Raw genomic sequence first — 21,650 nt, forward strand, 5'->3', positions numbered from 1 at the left:
GAAAAAAGAAAGAAAAAATCTTTTGATCTATGTTGTGCACATTTTTTAGATTGTTTCTATTGCTATGTCTTTGAATTTATTATTTCCTTCCCTCATTTTAGGGGAAAAAAAGAAAGAAAAAATCTTTTGATCTATGTTGTGCAATGGAGGATATGTAACAGAAAAAAAAAAGAATGAATCATTTTAGGAATACAGCAAAAATTCACCAGTTCAGATGACAGAAATTTTGAATTTCTAATACTATGCACAAGAGTTCTCAGTTCAGCAAACTTCCTCTTTATAGTGCAAATTGCTTTTGTAAATAAGAGTGCAGAGACTGTCTAAAATATTTAAGAGAAATTCAGCACTCCACAGCATTTCAGGAATACTGATGGATATTTAGGTATATGCTAATTATTCATCATTTTTATCTCTTCACTAAAATAAATGCCACTTGTAAGAACTCTGATGATGAATCATCTATGAAATATACTCCTCATTTCCTATCAAGATATCCAAGGTCCTTCACTTCCTGTCCACTGCTGACCTTGGGCAGTTTGTCTTCAGCCCCTGGGCACTCTGAGCCTGCAGGACCCCAAGCACACCAGGTGCTTCATGATTTGGTCATGTGACCACTGTGTGGAAACCCTGGCCAGCTTAAACTGTGCTCTGTGATTCCTCTCACCCTGCTTTGCCTTTTCTGAATCTCCTGGCTGGACTGAGTGTTCCTCTTCTTCTTATCAAAGCCCCCTCTGCACAATGATCCTGTCACTTGGCCAGGAACGGAAATTGGGTCCTGCTCACTAAAATGATCCCAGCACCAAACAATATTCCAGGCATAGAGTAGGCAATCAGTCCAATACCAACTCAACAGCTCCATTTGAAATATTCTTCACAATAAAAGTGAACAAAACCACATTGCCATTATTTTACAATTTAAACAGGCCTTCAACTTAATTGCCTGACTAGTAAGATAGCACTGTCCTCTTAATATTGTATTATCTACCTCAAGGGATTTCCATGATCATTCAGTGGAACAATGTATGTAAGAATAGTGTATAAAGTACTAAACAGATGTGAATAGTTTTTTAGATTTCTGTTACTGAACTAAAATTATAATGTTTTCTAATAGAATTATTTAAAATTATTTTTGTCCTTTCATATATTCTATATGCTGTTAAAGTAGATATGACTTAAAATCAAATCATTTCACAAGCCACGTGGAGGGAATTCTAATCAAAGCAAACATACTAATAAAACTACAATGAAAAATTGTGGGTGTGATGTGTCTTTCACTCCTGAGAATTTATGCTTCTGCTCTGACTACCATATGCTATAAATGCCAATGCATTCTCTGGGACACATCTCATAGTGACCTTGGTAAGTACAAAATGGACTTGGACAGAGAAATTGTCATTCCATTATAGTAAATTACCTTCTGGGAATTTGTAGTTATCAGTAATATCCTTCATGCCATCTCCCCCAATTTGTTTGGTCACAATTAATTTCCCAACGTGGGTGGTATCAACAGCTTCCACCACATGAGTGCCATCTTTTTTAGCTGTAATGTAAACAAGATCACTGTTGACCTGAAAACAGGAAAAGAGAGCATTAGCTGTCATCAAGTGTCCTTGTTACCAAAATCTCTATCTCTCAATGGTGTAGTCATCTAATACCCCTAGAGTTGGTATGTTTCTCCAACACACTGGATTCATAGGGATAAACTCATTTTAAAACCATTCTATATGGGAATCTAGTCTCGATTAATTATCAGGTATTTTAAATTAAGAATATTTAGAAATGGGACCATCAGCTGTCTAAACATCAATCACTTCTTTCTCCCCTTTTTTCTTTTCTTTTATCCTCTGCAGATATGGGGAGAGAGAGAGAGAGAGAGAGAAACATTGACTGCCATACATGCCCGGGCAAAGGATCAAACCCACAACCTAGATATGTGCCCTGACTCACAATGGAACCTGAAACATTTTGGTGTACAGGACAATGCTCCAACCAACTGAGCCACCTGGAAAAGGCTCTTTCCTTTTTTTCTTGCTGGTAAATCCCACCTCTTAAGGGAGAGCTGAAAGTACCATGTCTGTTACTTGCTTTCCCAGACTTCTTTTAAGCTGGCAGTAACCGTGTGACCTACTTCTAGGAAAATGAGAATCTCAGCTGGGTGGCTTCTGGGAATGACTTTTTATAAAATGAGAGCAGTACTTGGAGAGTTTGCCCTGCTCTTCCTGCTTTTGAATGTTTTCATGTGAAGTGAAGTGACACTTGGAGCTGCTTTAATCATCCCGAGACAGTGAAAAGCAACATTGCCAACAATACAAAGATGGTAGAGTAGAATGATAAGAAGCATTTGAGGGCTTCACGATGCTGTTAAATGGCTAAGCCAACCTTGGGATACCTACTTCAGATGTGTGTCACATGGCACTGAGCCACTTCTGACTCCTGGTGACTCTGTGAATGAGTGATGTTCACAATGTCCTGTCCTCAACAGTCCCTCTCAACTCATGTAGACTCACGCCTACAGCCTCTTTTATGTAGCCAGCCCATCTCATATTTGGTTTCCCTCTTTTCCTACTGCCTTCTACTTTCCCCAGTGTTACTGTCTTTTTTAAAGAACTGCCCTTTTCATGATGTGCCTGAAGTAGGACAGCTTCGGTTTTGTCATTTTTACTCTAGAACCCATTTGTTCATTTTCTGTGGTCCAGGGTATCCTCCAACACCATATTTTAAATAAATAATTATTTTTTCCTACCAGCCGTAATCTGTGCATAGTAATTGGGAATAAGGGTGTGGGTGATCTTAGCCTTGGTCTCTAAGGACACATCTCTGCTCTTGGTGATCTTCCTCATGCTTTCATTGCTGTCCTTTGAGTCTCAGCCTTCTCTTGATTTCTTGGCTTCAGTCTCCATTTGAAGTGATGACCGAGTCAAGATAAGCAAAATCTTTAACAATTTCCATGTCTTCATTGTCTATCTCTACAGTGGAATAGTAAGAACAGAGGATGCTGGAAGAAATATAGGACCCAGGCTGTGTAACTTTGGGCAAGTTACTGAATTTCTGGTTTTAATAATACTGTCTTCACAGGGCTGGTAGGTAGATCAGTACTACTTATGAAAACCCTATGTTTAAGGCCAATTTCTTTAGAATGGAAGGAATCTTAGTGATCACCTAGTCCTTTCTCCACATTTGAAGGGACTGTGGTCATGCAGAGCTTGGCATCCCACCATGGAATCTGGTGCTATTTTCAGCACATCACAGCCTTGCCTCAGGCACAGGCACAAGCACAGGCACTTTCTGCACAGCCTGAGTGAGGTTCAGGCCCCCAGGGACTCAGCAAAGGTGGGCTGGGGCAGAAGGCTGCAGCGGCCTCTCTGCAAACTCCTGCCTGTGCCCATGGAGTGGAAACACATGTCCACTGCTGCCAGAGGCCACACTCACCATCACAAAGGATGGAGCCTTTCTTCAGAACCCAGGACAGAGTTTTCTTTGTTCATCGGTTCCCAAATGGAGATAACTGCAGGGCACATAGCTATGTAGGGAAAGTGGTGGTCTTCTGAGGACACAGGTGGCAGTGGGTACCTGCCTGGTCCACCAGCTTTCCTGGCCCACCTGCTGTAAACCTCCCTGTGCTCACCATTCCTGCAGCCTGCAGCTGGCCATGCACCAGGTCCTGTGTGCCTCATCTCCCGCTAGCGGTTGGGAGTGCTATTTGGCCCTGATCTCTCTGAGATACTGTTCTTAGTGGTGTACTCAGTGTCAGCTTTTGTTGGCTTGCCTGCTTGACTCCTTCATTCATTCAACAAGTATTTATTCATGACTACTATGTCCAGAACTTGCTTTCAGCAATGAGAAGCCAGGGAGAGAAATAACACTAAGACTGGATAGAAGGATAAAAACAACAGAGCATAGAGCAGACTATAATATTTTAGGTGGGGTGGGTGAGTGAGGGCCTCTTTGAGGAGGTGACCGGAACAGAGACCAGGAGACAGTGAGAGGGCAGAACATTCCCCTAACATAAGAAGGGGAAGAGCTTTCACACCAAAAGGAATGGTGTGTGTCCAGACTGAAATGAGAGCGTGTTTGGATGTTTCCAGGAGAGTAAGGTCAGTGTGGCTGAAGGGAAATGAGCAGGGGATGAGAGTGAAGGGGAAGCCAGGGGCCAGATCACACCAAATCTTGTAAAGATTGATGTCCAATTTTATTTTAAGGGTGATGGGAATCTGTTAGATGGTTGAAGGCAGGGTGGTGACAGGTTTTTATTTACATTTTAAAAGATAATTCTGGCTGATTTGTGGAGAATAGATAGGAAAGGGGGTAAGAGAGGAGGAGGGAGATGAATTAGCAGGCAACTCCACAGGGCTCAGAGCTGTACAGAGCTCAGAGGGTAATGATGAGGATCATAGACAGGGTTGATGAATGACAGTTTTTAAAGGCATTTCTGGCGAGATGCCTGAGGAAGGTTAACAAGAGAAGCCAAGATGATTTCCAAGTTTTATGTTATTTGAATGAATGGAAGAATTATTTCGGATCAGAAGAGAAGGTGCCAGAAAATGGGCTGCATCTAACAAGTGGTAGAGAAATAAACAACTTTGGATTGAGAATAAAGAATCTGAGAGAGGCAGCTGCACAGCTTGTCACAGAGGACTGATGGCCTAGCGCTGGGGAAGGAGCCAGTCACTGGCCCTGAGGGATCCGTCATGACTGCTGCAAACCCAGCCCAGTGCCAGGGAGGGGAGGCAGGCGTGTGTGCGTGTGTGTATGTGCACATGTGCATGCATGTGTGTGCACGCACGTGTGTGGGTGTGAGTGGGATGGTGTGAAGGAGACCACAGATCCAAGCAGAGGAAGCTAAGCTAGCAGAGAAGCCACTGTTCCTGAGAGCTTAGTGATGGCAGAATTCAGAAGACGACTGCAGACTTCCAGGACTGTCCCGCTCCCTTCTCACCTCTTTGGAGGCCTGAGGACACCAATATTTGGGGAGAGAAAAGGCAGAGGGCCCTTCAGAACTGAGAAACGCACCCAGCACCGAGGGCATGAGAAGGCAGGCAGCAGGGAGAGAAGTAAGCTTTAAGCCCTGAAAGGAATCTGTAAATGCTAAGGATAAATTTCCAAAATAGAGAAGGAGAGCAAAGGGACAGAGGTAAGATGTTTTCCCCCAAACCCCCTCTTATTTGGGCTTCTGCTTTCACTAAAGGAGAAGAGCAAAAATGTCAGTGAGCATGATGCTGGCTCTGGCCGGAAGTGAGTGGGGAGTGACCAGGAATGTCAGCATCCAGAGGGTAAGGAGGGCAGACTCTAGCAGGTGCGGCGGGCGGGGAGAGGCCAACGCCCCCAGGCAGGAGGTGGGAGTGGGAAGAGAGGAGGAGGTCCAAAGCCTGAGTCATGGAGACGCCCCCATGGGGTCTGACTTTAGGTTCCCTTGAGAAAAGATTCTTCAGACCCTATTTAACAGCTCACACAGCTCTTACAAATGACTGGGCCCTGGAGCTCAGCCTGTGCCAGAGCAACAAACATACACTCTGTCAGACGAGTCTGCAGCGGTGAGAGGAGTAATTATAATCTGCACACCCCGATGACACCCATAACCCCCGATCTATATTTAATAATAGCAAGAGCGTTTGCATTAACAGCTATTAGGCAATTTGCTCTTGGAGGGAGGCTCCTTCCTCTCTCCTTCTTTGCAGCAGGAAAGCATAATGAAAATATAAAACAAGGCTTTGTGAATTTTAGAGTGATTTCCTATTAAGAGGTTCTTGTAGCATCATAAACTCTCAGATGGCAGCTGGGAGGTTTGGATAAATCTTCAAATCCCAAAGTGAAATGGAGGGAATAAAATCCAAACATGGCAACGCCTGCTCTCCTGGCTTCTAGCAACTGCGATGGGAGGCGTGGTGGAAGACACCCTGCTGGTTCTGTGTATTTCCCGTTTCCGATGGTGCTGTCTAAATATTCACGTTTATTGCACTTCCTAAACACTTTCCAGTCTTGCCTCCTTCTCCGCCCTCCATTGCCTTTTGCCCAGTCCCCTCCGTGGAGACTCGTTTACAAGGTGAAGTGCCCACTTCTCAGGACCTCAGTTCCTCAGTCCAGTTCCTTAGCTGTCATTGCTGACACCTGCTGACGCATCACTTTTTGTGAGCCTGGATGGAGAGGTTTCCTGTCCCCACACACCATTGGGCTGCCACTGGTCGTCCTCTCTGCCTGAAATGCTTCCCTTCCTCCGGCTTCTTTCTGAGCTCCTTTGCCTGAGTAACTGCTGATCACCTCTCGAGACTTGGCTCCGGCACTAACCCCCGAGGGAGCACTCAGATGTTCCTTCCAGGGCTCCTGCTGCCGGCGTCTCCTCTTACTGTGGCTGTCATGAAGGTGTCCCTCCTGTCTGTCCCCACGGCACCCTCCCACCCTAGACATGGTCTTTAGTGTCCTACTTCAGTTCCCAGCCCATATTTCTCAGTTAATGAATCTGTATATATAAATGCAGACCAGTTATCACCTACATAACTCATCAGCCAGTTCCATAGCATCTCTTGTACTATTACTAGTATTATTTAACTTGTGATGTGTTCATGTACTCCAACTCCCATAAAGAATCAAGTTTCTTAAGGACATGGGTCTCACATATTAATAATAGTTACTCATTCTAGTCCTAGAGTATGACGATTAGTAAAGCAATTTCTTTTGAGGGGAAAAATCTCAAAACATCCAGGAACGAAAATGTTAGCTAAGAGCTGCATGTAGAATGAAGAGCCCGGGTTGGAACGATGCCAGTGCTCTATTGTTTGAGGCATTGAGAGGTGGGGAGGAAAGCAGCATGTCCCCTGACTTCCCACTTACCTCTGCAAAAACGAAGGGTGCATCAAACTGGAAGCAAACGTGGCCATGCTTAATGGCTTGAACAGAGGCCGGGCCACACCGGTACATCCCTGCATCACACAGAGGAGAGAGTGTGAGTCTTCACGTCTGTCCTGACACAGAGGCGACTGTGTCATTGACTTAGCCCAGATGCTTTCCATGCCAGAGGGCAGGTGACCAGTGTGTGCAATCAGTATGGTTTCCTTGGAAACGCCTCCTCGATTCAAAATATGAAGCCATAAAAAAATGCAGGGCATCACCATTCCCATGTGTATTCTTCCACCTACCAACACAACCTTGAGGGTGGGTGCCAAGCTGTTGGCTCACATAACATTTATGCTTTCACAGTGGGTGTCTGCAATGTTGGGAATGATGATGTCCTCAGTAGTTGTGTTGTTGATTTGTGTTTTGGACATTTGTGCACTTGAAACCTGTATAATTTTGTTACCCAGTGTCACCCCAATAAATTCAATAAAAAGGAAAAGACAAGTAAAAAGAAAAAGACAAAAAACCAACAACACATGTCAAGTTTGGCTGGAGAAATCAGATACTAGCCACACATTGACCAATGCACCATCTGTACTGAGGAAGTTAATAGGCCCACGTTTACATTTACAAAGTTTTTAAATTTTAACCAGCGATCATTAGTTAATAAGAGATTTGCTGCTATTAGTCATTCTGGAGTCTCATTAAGATATAGGGTGGACAAGAATAGGTTTACAGTAGTGAGTGTGTGAAACACGGTGTTTGTTCTGGTATTAGGATTATTTATTAATTATTGTATTACTTTCCATCCGAACAGCTGTAAACCTCCTTTGCCCCACCCTCTATAATCCAGAACACCAGGAAGTGTTGAACTTTCTCCTTTAGAACGCACTAAGATTCTCTTGTAATTGCATGATGAATGTTTATGTGTGCGTGTATGTACACACACACACACACCAGTATCTCAGATCAACACCTGAGGAAATAAATATAATGTCCCCAGGTCACTCACTACCTTATATCACCACATCAAAGATTAATGGAGGCTTATGATGTGAGTTTATAAAAATCCAGGGAGGTCATACTGCCACTCATTGCTTAGCATAATTTGCAAGTTAGACAACAAATACCCACAGTCTCAAGTTTTGAAAGAAATCATACAATATAAAGAGAACCTGGTTCTGGGAAAACACCAGTGTTTTTAGTCCTTTATTTTCTCTCCTGCCTTGTTTCTTCCCACTGTGTACCGGGAAGGGTAGAGGTATGTTTTATAGCCTAAAGTGCTGACACAGATGTTTTTCTCCTGTCTTCAAAACTGCTTATCAAAGCGGGAGTAGAAGAATTATATATGTTAAGTTTTATGCTCTTTTTCTGAAAGTTATAAAGTAATCCGGGAAAAGGCAACCATTGAATTGAAATGAAACCTGACTGGCAGGGGCTAGTACTGTCTGTGAGCACAGGGAGCACGCTTCTGCTGTGGGTTTCCCCTGGGAGTGTTTCCCACACAGCAAGTGCAATCACAAAAGCAACATGAAGATTGGCAAACAGTTCCCTCGAGAGAGGGTGCAGGTTACCGTCACTGTTTTCCTGGGGGGTGCTGTCCACCGCCTGCCAGCCTCCAAATCCAACGGGAAGATCAGGCCTCGTCATCCAGGCTTCATTCCAGCAGTGGTAGTTCCTGGGAAAACACCACTCCAGTGAGATTAAACTTCCCATCACACTCAATGCTCCAAAACATAAAAAAGTGACCCAAAATCCTGAGGATATGCCATCTACTAATTATTGGACTGGATTAAACTAAATCCAGGGCTTCCAGAGATGTCCTGGGGTTCTAGACTTGAGTTTGCAGGGCAGATCCATTCCTGTTGGTATCCCTAGGGACACTCACATGGCTGGAAATAGCTCTTCTCCTGTTAATATCAGTTTCAAGGCCCCCCAGAGATACTCTAGTCAGTGCATTAAGCAGTTTTGATCGTAACCATTCTCGGCTGCCTAATGAAACAGAACTTACTATCTGCTAAGGGGGTAGGAAAGAAGTTACTTGAAAACAAAATATGTACATCTTTGAGTTTTTTTATATTTATGTACATTAAATTTATAAAAAGCATATCCCTTGTAACAATTAAGCAATAAAATGCCTGTGTTTAGATCATTGCCATGGAAACTATATCATTAACTCCTGATTATAATTGTCTATAATTTGTGGCAAATTTCCATTTTCTCTTCAACAAGATGGAAAGGTTATCAGGGCAAGTGTCTCTTTACCCTTTATCAAACAAAGGTGGGCAACCCACAAGCTAAGGGCCATGCAAAACTTTTCACAACTTTGCATATGACCCTGGAGGCAAGAGCATGGAAAATAATGTCATCATGAATTGTATTATTATGTCCTTGAGAAGACCTGAAATTATGTGACAGTACAGAAACAAATGAGCACCTGAACCCGACTACACGACAGAAAATCCTCATAGAGGAACAACAGTTAGCGGTGGGGTGGTCGTTTCTGCAGTGTTTGTTTATAGCACTGATGAATTTCAGATCCAACTACCACCCAGCCTTTTCCTAAATGTCCTTCAACATTAGTAACTCATGCATCTCCCTATCTCTCTCTGAGAACAGCTCAACGTTTATTGGCTCTATTCAGAGGTATTTATTTAATTATGCACCCATTATGTGTCAGGCACCATGCTAGGTACTGGAGATTCAACAGAGATCAAGACATAGGTTTTGCTCATAAGTAGCCTCACAATCTAGGAGAAATGGCAAACATGTAAACCAATTAGTAAAACATTTCATAAGGTTTCTGTGAGGCTTAAACAATATACTCCATGTAAAGCACTTTACGTCTGGCACGTGGTAAGTGCTCAGAAATGGTAACTCGGAGATGTTTAAAAATAATTGATGTGATGCATGCTACACTGGAAATTCACCTGAGATGCAATAGGTCTCAGTGGGAAACACTTAGGGCATAAGGGAAGGCTTCACAGCAGAAGTGACCTTTGAACTGAGTCCTGAAGTTTAGCAGGTCAGCAAAAGGAGGAAGAACAAAGTCGTGGAGGCATGAACTAGCCAACACGGTGTATTGGGGAACTCTATTCGGTCCCTGTGGTTGGAGGGAAGCTTGTTTGCATATTTGTGTGTGTGAGAGAAGAGAGATAGCAGGTGAGGGTGGACAAGAAATCACAACACTGAGTGCTAGGCACCGTCCTAAAACCTTTCTGTATGTTAACACATCGGATGTTCCTAGCACCCTATCAGAAGGGCACTGTTATTTATTATCCCCAGTTTACAAGGGAGGAAACCGAAGCGCAGAGAGGTTAAGACTCTTTCCCAAGGTCACACACAGCTAGTTGGTAATATAACTCCAGGGTCCATGCTCTTAAACGCTGAGTTATGCCATAGGTAAAAGTGAGGTTGTGAAATCCCTTTATCCCAAGTTAAATATTTGGGCTTTATTCTTGGGAAAGGCAAATTTGCAGTTCTGTATTTGTGAAAGGTATGTGAAGAGGCAATATGGGAGATTGAGCCAAGTTACCCCCTCCCCCGCACACACACACCAAAATAATGCAATAGTTGCAATGGATCAAAAATCTGTTCACTAAAGGGGTGGTCTTCACAGTGGAGAGGGAGAGGAGCCACTGGGAGGTTCAACTGCTGTCTTATGGAGACGTGGAGGAACCAGATGAGCTGAGGAAGACTTTCACATTTGCAGTATGATGGTTCTGTTTACCAAGACTGAATGAAGGAGGAAGGGAAGAAGGTTTGTGTTGAAGGAGGTGGTGCTGCATGGGTGACAAGTTCGTTTAGGATATGATGAACTTGAGTGCCTGTGGCAAATCCAGGAGATGAAACCCAAGAGGGATTTTTATATACACATGTGACACAGGATTTGATGAGGAGGAAGCCCCTGGTGTCTTTACTGATGATGGAGGAGAGTGAGGGAAAGAGCCAGACGAGGAGTGAGTAGGAAGGGGAGAGGTACAGTGTAGATTTCTCAGCCAAAAGTGATCTAGACTGTGAAGGGAAGAAGAGAAGATAGGGCAATGGCTAGAAAGAATGTAATGTAGGGAAGATTGTTTTGATTATTTTTACATTAGGAGAGATTGTCATGCTTGTAGAGAAACACACCAGTCAAGAAAGAGTGAGAATAGAAGAAGAACAAGGAGCCTTGGCCTAATGGCTCAGTTGGTTGGAGTATAGTTTCTTCTACCAAAAGGTTGCAGGTTCAATTCCCAAGCAGGCCATATACCTAGGTTGCAGGTTCCATCCCTGGTTTGGGCGCATAGGGGAGGCAACTGTTGGAAGTTTCTCTCACACATCAATGTTTCTCTCTCTCTCTATTCCTCTCACTCAAAAATTAATAAAAACATATCCTTTGGTGAGTATTTAAAAAAAAAAGAAAAAGAAAGAAAAAATAAAGAGAGATGGAAAAAAGAAGGCTCCAATAAGGAGGATGCAAGGGGTCAAAAGCAGAACCATGGACAGGTGTGGGGAGTGAGGCATTGGCTGCAGGGAGGGAGGCGCAGATGTTCTAGTACAGTGGTTGGCAAACTGTGGCTCGTGAGCCACATGCGGCTCTTTGGCCCCTTGAGTGTGGCTCTTCCACAAAATACCACATGCGGGCGTGCACGTAAAGTTCGAAGTTGACTTAAAACTTTAAGTAAAGTTTATTAAGTTAATTTTAGGGAACATTGTGGAGTGAAAGAAGATAGAGTGTTGAGGATTGAGAAAGGTATGTTGAGATGGTTTGGACATATAAAGAGGATGAATGAAAGGAGATAGACAAAACAAGTATACAAGACGAGTGTGGATGGGAGAGTTGGAAGGGGTCGACCTCAGCGAACGTACCTCAATTAGATTGAGTACGTTTTTAGCAAAGGCCAGCTTAGGAGTACCCTAATTAAGTTAATAACAATGTACCTACCTATATAGTTTAAGTTTAAAAAATGTGGCTCTCAAAAGAAATTTCAATCGTTGTACTGTTGATATTTGGCTCTGTTGACTAATGAGTTTGCCCACCACTGCTCTAGTAGATCAGGGTGGGGTATAGAGGTGCTGGGGTAGGAACATGAGGTTGGCTCTACTTGAGAGCCTCTACCTTTGCTCTGAAGCTGGGAGAAAGGTTGCCATATTAAACAATGACTGCTGCCTCCCTTTAGAACGGTGAAGGTTGCACTATAGGCAGAGAGATCCAGAAAACAAAGCAATAAAACATTTGCAATCCCACATGGACACAGTCTTGCATCCTACACAACATGTGCTGCTTACCAACCCTGACTTTCACCAAGACACCGCCACCCTAGATGAAAAGGTTCCAGAATCTCCTGATTTAAATTTAAGTACCTTGGGCAAGGTTAAGCCTTAAACAAGATAAACAAGATTTGCAGTAAAGATCTCAGACAAAAACTTTTATTTGAGGATAATATTGTTTCCTATAACCAGGAGATGGGTAAAGTTTTATTTTCTCTCATTATGATATCTAAGTAGCTATTTTCGATCTCTTCCACGTTAAGCTATGACTGAGGCCTTATTTGTATATTTAGGGTGGAAGAGTTTACTAAAAGGATCGGGAACTTGTAGGCAGTGGGAGAGATGGACAGAACTAATTATGTGCTGTCCACCTCACCCAGTGCCTATGAGTTCCAGTGGGGTTGGGTTCTAGTCAATGCTTGGAAAGCCAATGGTTGGGCTCCCAGAATGGCAGTGAGCAGAGGGAGAGGATGATACCTCTGAAGCAACGAGCCTTACTTCCAGCATGCTGTTCCCTGTTCAGCAATGGCCAGGGGAATGAGGGTTCCCTTTTGGCTGGATGTTAAGTATTTCTGGGTATACTTACTCACCTTTTATATTTCAAGCTCCTCCATGAAAGAGGCTGACAATTACAGACATTTCCCAACCCTCCAGGTTGGGAAATCTACATACTTCTTACTTATAGCTTCATTATCTAGATGCTCAGTAGTCTTTCTGCTTTCATCCTGCAGTCTCATCGCATGTGTAGAGTGTGTGGCTTCAATTTGGGCCTCTGTCTTGTTCACCATCATGTTCCCAGCACCAGAGCCAGCCCTTGGGAGGCACTCACAAAGTCATGGTTGCTTAAAAGGTCAGGCAGGTGTAATTAAACCTTTGTTTGTTTTTAAGAGTCAAAGTTTTATATTTTTCCTCAGAGCTTCATTTGAAGCCTGACTTTGCACTATACCATTGAAATGTGCAGTGTCCCTTTAAAGTTAAAAAATGCATAAACCCTCAAAGTTATTTATTTTCCTTATTGCCTTGTAGCAGTGTCAAAATTAAAACAAAGCCCCCATTTCACTGAGTGTTGTTATTTAATCAGGTTGAAGATAACTTTTTGGGGTGGATAATGATGGAGGTGACTAATGAAGAACACATTTTTGCTTTATGTCATTTTCTGTACACTTCCTGCAGTGACAGTGATTTCTGGGGCGCCTTTCAATTAGGCAGTTTCAGTACAAAGGACCCAGAAAGTCTCCACCAAAGGCAGCACCTCTCTAGAAAAATAGCAGCGTGCACTGCTTGGGGACCCTTGGAGCCAAAGTTTATCCTTTGACTCAGTAAACCCCTTTCCTTGGAATTTGCACACAGGAAATAATCATGGATGCAATGGGAGGTACATAAGAATGTTCATCCTTGCATTATTTGTAAGAAGGAACAATCGCAAACAGCCCAACTGTCCAATATGTGATTAGTGATCTGCAACACAAGATAGAAAACTATTTAGCCATACAAATGCAGATTTATGTTTATTAGGCAGAAAAGGTATCTGTGGTATATTAATTTTTTAAAAGCACACTACAGAACACCATATACAATGTACATGTTCAAGTGTGAAAGGCAGAATTTTAAATGACCCTCACTCTTGTATAATTTTCTCCCCTTGAAATCTATGAATAAGATGGGATATCACTCCTGAAATTATGCTACTTTACATGGCAAAGAGGATTTTTCAGATATAATTCAGGCAATTAATCTGTTGCCATTGAGTTAATTAAATGGGAGATTGCCAAGGTGGGCCTCACCCAATCAGGTGAGTCCTTTAAATGAGCCTAAAGGTCAGAGACAGAACAAGCCAGAGACATTCAAAGCATCAGAGACATTGACTGCTGGCCTTGAAGAAGAAGGTCGCTTACATAAATGTTAAAGCTACAAGGAACTGAGTTATTTCATGAACCTAAATGAGCCCTGAACATCAGATGGACAACAGTCCCAGTAACACTGTGCCGTCACTTGAGACCCTGAGCAAAGGACCCAGTTTACCTGTGCCCAAACTCCTGACTCACAGAAACTGATAATAAATTCATGATAAGCTGCTAAGTTTTTGGCAATTTGTTATGCAGCAATACAAAAATTAATACAATATTCAGAGACATATCAAAGAATGTTTACCAAAATGTTGATAATGTTGAGTAGTTAGAAAGAATATGACTCTTACTTTTGTGCTATTTTCCTGCAATGTTTGAAATTTTTGTAATAAATATGTACTAGTTACCCTCTCTCAATAAAAACATTAAGAGGGCTAGTTTTTATTAAAAGAAGGTAGAGCACAGTTCAAAATCTGCCCTGGTTCTAACAGCTGGGTAAGGTCACGTCCAGATTGCTAGAGCCCATGGGAGGGTGGAGAAGTAGACGAGAACATGGCTGAGACTACGACGGGCTTCAGAACTCTGTGTGCTATTAATTCAAAGAAAATTGGATGGATGATTGAAGCCAAGAGTCCTTTACTGCCTTTAACTTTGCTAACTGCTTAAATACTTCCCTAGGTCATCTCATTCACAAACGATCCAGAAAGACTTCAGAGAAAAGGATTCCCTAAAAGGGAAGAAAGAGGTATGAGTTTGTAACTTTGTTTCTGCGGCTTTGCAAGGGCTCAAGGGAGAGCACAAACAAGGTCCAGAGAAAGTCCTGGAGGAGATGCTTTGGACCAACTTTAAATGTCAACCAAGTGTTTGAATTCTTTTATATTAAAAATGGCAGGGGTGGAAGAAAGTCACTCATCTAACTTGCAAATTGCTTGTATGTTCATAGAAAATGAGCACAGCGCCACCGCTCTGGATCTGCTGATATACTTCTAATACAGATAGTGCTATTGGTGGCTAACACAACAGCACATCCTGGAACTGAGAAGCTTTGGCCATTTCAATGGCAGCAGGGTTGGGGTGGGGTCGGAGTTGTTGGAAAGAAGGGAGCAAGCTGGTGGATTCTGAGGCGTGTCTAAGAAGACATTCCAAAGTGAAAATGAAAGCTCTGACCCAGAAAAAAACTCGTCACTTAGGAAAGGTAATGAAGCAAGACCACCAAAAGGGATTGCACAGAGGAAGGGAGGCATGCCAGAGGACCCGCGGAGTTGCTGGGAGCTGAGAGCTGGAGCACACGCTACCTCGAGTGCAGCTGCCCACTGTCTGGGCTACCAGAGTGCTGGAACCAGGAGGCACTCAGGGTCTCTCTGGGGTCATGTCAGTCAAAGGCCAGAGGCCCAGTCAGGTGGAGACCAGGCCAGTCCCCCTTATAGGGACCAACTTTTTTCTCTTTTATCAAGAAAAAAGAGAAGATATGAAGATGTTTGCTTTTGCTTGTCTCAAGCAGGGAAGGGGCCCTACAACACTCATTGAGGAGCAGGTTTAAGCACAGTCTTATATAGCAGGAGAGACCCTATTTGAGGGGGTTGAAGATGGGGGGCAGGCTTAAATATGTACTGTAATTAAATAAATACTTCTAAAATGAAAGTATGAGGTAAACTTATAATAGTGGTGATAATCAAAATAGTTAATGACTACCCAGACACAGACATGAGCCAAATGGAAGCTGCAACCAATCAGAAAGGACACTCACTCTTCATGCCAGTTAAGTCCTACCATTGCATACTGGACAAATGCCAACCCAAATGTATTAAATTACATATACAGTATGATAGTGCTTAAGTTTCTTTCCATTTTCATAGTTATCTGGGAGTGTGTCTTTCCTCAGTCTTGAGAGTATAGCCTTTTAACTCTCTTAGGCTTCCAGATACTTATTTCTTGAATATTTATTAAGAAAATTCTACAGCAGCTTTATTAACAATAATTTTTAGAAAATTGGGGGATGATCATGTAGATTTATTTTCCCCCCTCATTTGATAGTTCCCCTTTTGTGATTATCTGTTTTATTTTTTCACTGTGGCACCAGAAAGTGGAAGAGCCAGAATAAGACTACATAAGGCAAAAAACAATGCAAAATAAGACAAATAAACAAATAACCCTCCAAAATCCTCAGGAAGTAGGTAGCACTCATTCACATAAGGCACATTTGCCATCACTACTTAGTAGAAGTTCTGTTACTACGCTGGGTTCTCTCTGCTGGATTCATTTTGAGAATAAGGCCCTGTCCCTCTTCACTACTCTCTCTGTAATAGCAATTAGGAATTGATATTCCACCTGAAAATGAAGAAAAGGTTGGATTTCCAGAGTATTTGTTTGGATCATGCTAATCTGTAAAAAACGTTCTGTAACAAATTCTGGCTAAGTTTATCAATAATTATTGAAAAAAGTGTTTTAAAAATATAAGCAGTCTTTGTAGGTACCAAAGTTACTGTTTTGCATTACAAAGCTACTCACGAGTATACGATTCCAAGGTTGATAGATCTTATTTATATGAAACTTTTCTAGAGGTCTTATTCATCAGAAGAAGAAATTAATTTACATTCAGTAAAGCATAGGTGGTGCATATTTTATTAGCTTTTAATTATTTGAAGACTGGTAAACTTTGACTGGTGTATATGATGACTCTCTTAGGCAGAATTTCTGATTAACCAAAACATGACATTTTTCTTATTTTAAGATATTTCTATGAAGACATTTTTGGAATGTCTTCATAGAAATATCTTACTGCTTTCTATGTGGTTTATCTTTTGGTTTCCACTTTCTTTTTCATTCTAATCTCCTAAGAGGTATTTGTAATAACCTCTCATTTTTTTTAACTTCCCAAACTTTCTCTTTATTCACTCTCAAGTGGGACTTGGGTAGAATAGGGACTACAGGCCATTTTAGGAGATATTCTAGATGCGGGACTAGGGTGGGTGTATAATAGGCATGTGAGGAGAGTCTAGAACAGTGACTTTCAACCTGCAGAAGAAAAGTCCCTTCCTAATTTTATTATTATTATTTTTTTTAAAAAAAATATATTTTTATTGATTTCAGAGAAGAAGGGAGAGAGAGGTAGAAACATCAGTGATAAGAGAGAATCATTGATCGCTGCCTCCTGCATGCCCCACACTGGGCACAGAGCCCGCAACCCGGGCATGTGCCCTGACCAGGAACCATGACCTCCTGGTTCATAGGTTGATGCTCAACCACTGAGCCACACTGGCCAGGCTCTTTGCTTCTTTTTCTGATTCTTCCTCTGCACTTCTCAAAATCTCTCCCCCTCTCCTCCTTGTCTCTCTCCCATGTAGGTCTCTGCCTGCCATCCCCTCTGTGAGCTCTCTGTGTGCCGTTCTGCGTCTCCTTCCTAATTTTAAAACAATTATTTTGCAGCCGCCCTTTATTATCCAGAAATGAAATCCATAGATAGCTTTCTATACACATAATTTCTCCAGTTTCAATATAATGCCCTATAATGTACCAGGAAGTGGAGGTATAGGAGGATATATGTCAGGAAGATGATAATAGACACCAAAATATTCCTACAAAATGTAAAACCTTTAAGGAGTATGGTAGACCCCAACTTGGAAGCACTGCAGTGGTTAAGAGTATGCTCTTGGGAAACACTACCAGAATGGCAGAGTAAGGACCTCCAAAAACTTCTCCTCCATAAAAGCAATGAGAATATTAGTAAACATGACCAACTTTTCTAGAGCTCTGAAAATGAATCAAAGACTTCCAACAATCTAAAAAGAATTTATTCATTAAAAAAAATGAATTTCAGTAAAACAGTGACCTTTGTGACATTTTAATTTGCCTATTCCCACACCTCTCTTCACTTCTCCATGGTAGTCTTGAAAGCCAACAGCCTCACAACTATAGTAGTGATAAAAAATTGCAGCCTATCAACAAATGAAGGGGCGAAAATGGGTTTGGAACTTTCTGGAAACCCCATCGTTAAAGAATTGTCACTATTTAACCTGTCTGGAAGCTCTCTAAAAAGCTCCATTCTGAGGGATTATTTTAATTTGATCAGATTCAGAGATCACTCTGTGCAAATAGCCCTATTCTTAGGATGTTTTCCAAAAACAATTAGGAGCAACTATTTAACACCATAACTGCCTGAAGAAGGGATACAAGTTGGGTATAATAAAGGTTGCTCCAAAAAACTTAAAAGAAAAACCTAGGCACTGAGATGCCCATGAGGGTTTTGAACAACTCTAACATACTCTGAGAGTCTAGAGTATGGGGCTGTGTGCATATCCAGGAAAGCCCCAACAAAGTCCTAATCTCTCACCTTTGGCTGACCTTGAGGCTCTGTACAAGCAGGGAGCAAAGGCTACAGCAGAATTGATTGTAAACTTCCTGCTGGATCATTGAAGACATTCCCCCTCATACATGCACACAGAGCTCCATGTAAGACTGAGAACTTATTGGTTCAGGGTATTTAAGGAAATCTGTCCAACTGTTAGCAGCCTACTAAGTTAACTCAGTAGAGAAACTTTAGTGACCAGACATGATAAAGAATATGGACTTTACAGAATTAGTCCAGAGAAGTCACTAAACAAACAAGCAGCAGTAGCAGTAATAAAAACAGTAACACATATCCACAGATTCTGGGGAGCAGGACATCTGATTTTCAGAGTTACCATATTTATTATTTAAAACTAGAGGCCCGGTGCATGATTTCATGAACAGGTGGAGTCCCTTGGCCTGGCTAGCGATTGAGGCCTATGGGGGGGGGGGAGGCAGCGCCAGCCAGGGGAGGGGCCACAGGAGGTTGGCTGGCTAATGGGGCTGATGGGGGGACCGGTTGGCCAGGGGGAGGGACCATGGGCTGTTGGCTGTGGGAGTTCGCTGACCACCAGGGGTCAGCTCCTGCATTAAGCGTCTGCCTCCTGGTGGTCAGTGCGTGTCATAGTGACTGGTAGACCGGTAGTTCTGGTCGTTTCAGTTGTTCGGTCATAATGGTCGCTTAGGCTTTTATATATATACTAGTGGCCCGGTGCATGAAATTCGTGCATGGGGGTGTGTGTCCCTCAGCCCGGCCTGCACCCTCTCCAATCTGGGACCCTTCGGGGATGTCTGACTGCCGGGATCGGGCCTAAACCCTCTCACAATCCTGGACCGCTGGCTCCTAATCAATCGCTCATTTGCCTGCCTGCCTGCCTGCCTGGTCGCCCTTTACTACCGCCCCCCCGCCAGCCTGATCGCCCCTCACTGCCTCTGCATGCCAGCCTGGTCGCCTCTAACTACCCCCTGCTGCCGGCCAGGACCCCCCGCTGGCCTGATGGCCCCCAACTAATTAGCATATTACCCTTTTATTAGTATAGATAGATATCCAGTTTTTAACAAAAATTGTAAGACACATAAACAAAACAGAAAAGTATGGACCATACACAGAAAAAAAGGCAGTCAAGATAAACTGTCACTGAAGAAGCCAAGACATTGCGCTTACCAGACAAAGACATTAAATCATTTAATTGTGTTTAAAGAACTAAAGGAAACAATGAGAGCAATATCTAACAAACAGAGAAAATTAATGAAAAGATAAAAATTATGAAAAGAAACCAAACAGAAATTCTAGAGCTGAAAAGTACAATAACTGGAATGAAAATTTCAAAAATGTACCACAGGGTCTCAAAGGCAGATTTAAGTAGACAGAAAAAAGAAATAATTCAGTCAAATTAAAGTCAATTGAAATGATCCACTCTGAATAACAGAAGAAAAAATATGAAGAAATATGAACAGAGCCCCCCACACAAGTGAGACACCATCCAGTGTAACAACATACTTATAATGTGACTCCCTAAAGGAAAAGAGAGAAAGGAGCAGAAAAAATATTTGAGAAATCATAACTAAAAACTTTCCAAATTTGATTACAGACATGAATACATACATTTGAGAAGTTTAAAAACTCCAAATATAATAAACTCAAAAAAATATATACACCTAAACATCTCATAGCCAAACTGTCAAAAACTGAAGACAAAAAGAAAATTGAAGACAGCATGAGAAATGTGATGTATTATGTACAAGGGAGCATCAATAGGATTAAAACTAACTTCCAATCAGAAACCACGAAAGCTGAAAACCAGTGATATGATGTATTCAAACTGCTGAAAGAAAAATTGTTAACCAAGAATTGTATATCTTTCAATACTGTCCCTCAAAAGAGAAAGTAAGGATAATTACATAGAAAAACAGGGAACACAGTTTAAAGGTATACTTGTCTGTAATTCTTATCCTCTCTAAGTTTTAACACAACTTCATAAAGCAATAGTTATAAAATTGTATTGATAGTCTTATAATGTAGAAAGATGCAATCTGTATTAAACAACAGCACAAAGGGCCGGAGGAATGGAACAAAGTTATTGTATGCTATTGAAATTAAGTTGGTATTAATCTGAACCAGATTGTTTTAAGTTTTGATATTAATTGTAATCCCCAGAGAAACCATTAAGAAAAAACCTGAAAAATATATAGTTAAAAAAAACCAGAATTAAAATGATATACTAAAAATATATATGTCACACAAAATAAAAAAGTAATGGAGAAATAGGAGAAGAAAAGGGGCACAATACATTTAAAAATCAAATGGCAAAATGGCAAATTTAAATCCTATGTATTAGTAGTCACATTAAATGTTAATAGACTAAACACTTCAATCAAAAGGCAGAGATTGGTAAGATAGATAACAATACATGTTTTAACTATATACTGTATACAAGAGATACACTTTACATTCAAAGATGCAAATAAGCTGAGAGTAAAAAAGATGAAAAAATACACTGCACAAATATAGCCAAAAGATAGCTGGATTGTCTACATTTATATCAGAAAAAGAAATAGACTTTATGACAAATAGTGTTAGCAGAAACAAAGAAGGACATTCTATAATGATAAAAGGATAATGTTATCAGGAAGACATAACAATAATCAACATATCTGCATCTAATAACAGAGGTAGGACACATATGAAGCCCAAACTGACAGAATTGAAAAGTGAAAGAGATAATTTAACAACACAACCAGAGTCAGGGTGCACGGGTTGGATGAAGTAGGTGAAGAAATTCAAAAGGTACAACTTCCAGTTATAAAAGAGTTAAGTCATGGGCTTGTAATGTACAGCATGGTAACTATGGTTAGTAATATGGTATTTCATATTTAAAACTTACTAAGAGCCCTGGCCGGTTTGGCTCAGTGGATAGAGCATCAGCCTGTGGACTGCTGAAGGGTCCAGGTTCATTTCTGGTCAAGGGCACATACCTGAATTGCAGGCTCAATCCCCAGTGTGGGGCATACAGGAGGCAGCCGATCAATGATTCTCTCTCATTGATGTTTCTATCTCTCTCTCCCTCTCCCTTCCTCTCTGAAATCAATAAAAACATATTAAAAATAAAATAAAATAAAACTTGCTAAGAGAGGAGTTCTTAAACATCTTCATACATACAAAATCTAATCTAATAAAAGAGAAACATACAAATTGACCATACCTTTGCTACCCCACAAGCCACACCCACCAGCCAATCAGAGTAACTATATACAAATTAACCCAACCAAGATGGCGACCAGCAGCCACGGAGCTGGAGCAAGCAGGAGGCTTGGTTGCCCTGACGATGGAGGAAGCCAAGCTTCCTGCTTGCCCTGGCTGGCTGTGGCCTCTGCTAAAGGCAACAAAGTTTCAATTAT

General features: G+C 41.7%; 1 protein-coding gene across 2 annotated transcripts in view; it reads right to left on the bottom strand.

Moving 5' to 3' along the window:
- The window catches only part of F13A1 (coagulation factor XIII, A1 polypeptide), a 195,154-nt gene that overhangs the window by 35,094 nt on the left and 138,410 nt on the right, over nt 1–21,650 (bottom strand). For both annotated transcript variants that reach the window (XM_014542409.1, XM_005869651.2), the window contains 3 exons: nt 8,403–8,506; nt 6,826–6,914; nt 1,415–1,568 (listed from right to left, as the gene is read on the bottom strand). In XM_014542409.1, coding sequence (XP_014397895.1) covers nt 1,415–1,568; nt 6,826–6,914; nt 8,403–8,506 — 347 coding nt within the window. The remainder of the gene's footprint in view (nt 1–1,414; nt 1,569–6,825; nt 6,915–8,402; nt 8,507–21,650) is intronic.

The sequence above is a fragment of the Myotis brandtii genome, unplaced genomic scaffold (genome assembly GCF_000412655.1).
Source record: "Myotis brandtii unplaced genomic scaffold, ASM41265v1 scaffold300, whole genome shotgun sequence".
NCBI classification, from domain to species: Eukaryota; Metazoa; Chordata; class Mammalia; order Chiroptera; family Vespertilionidae; genus Myotis; species Myotis brandtii.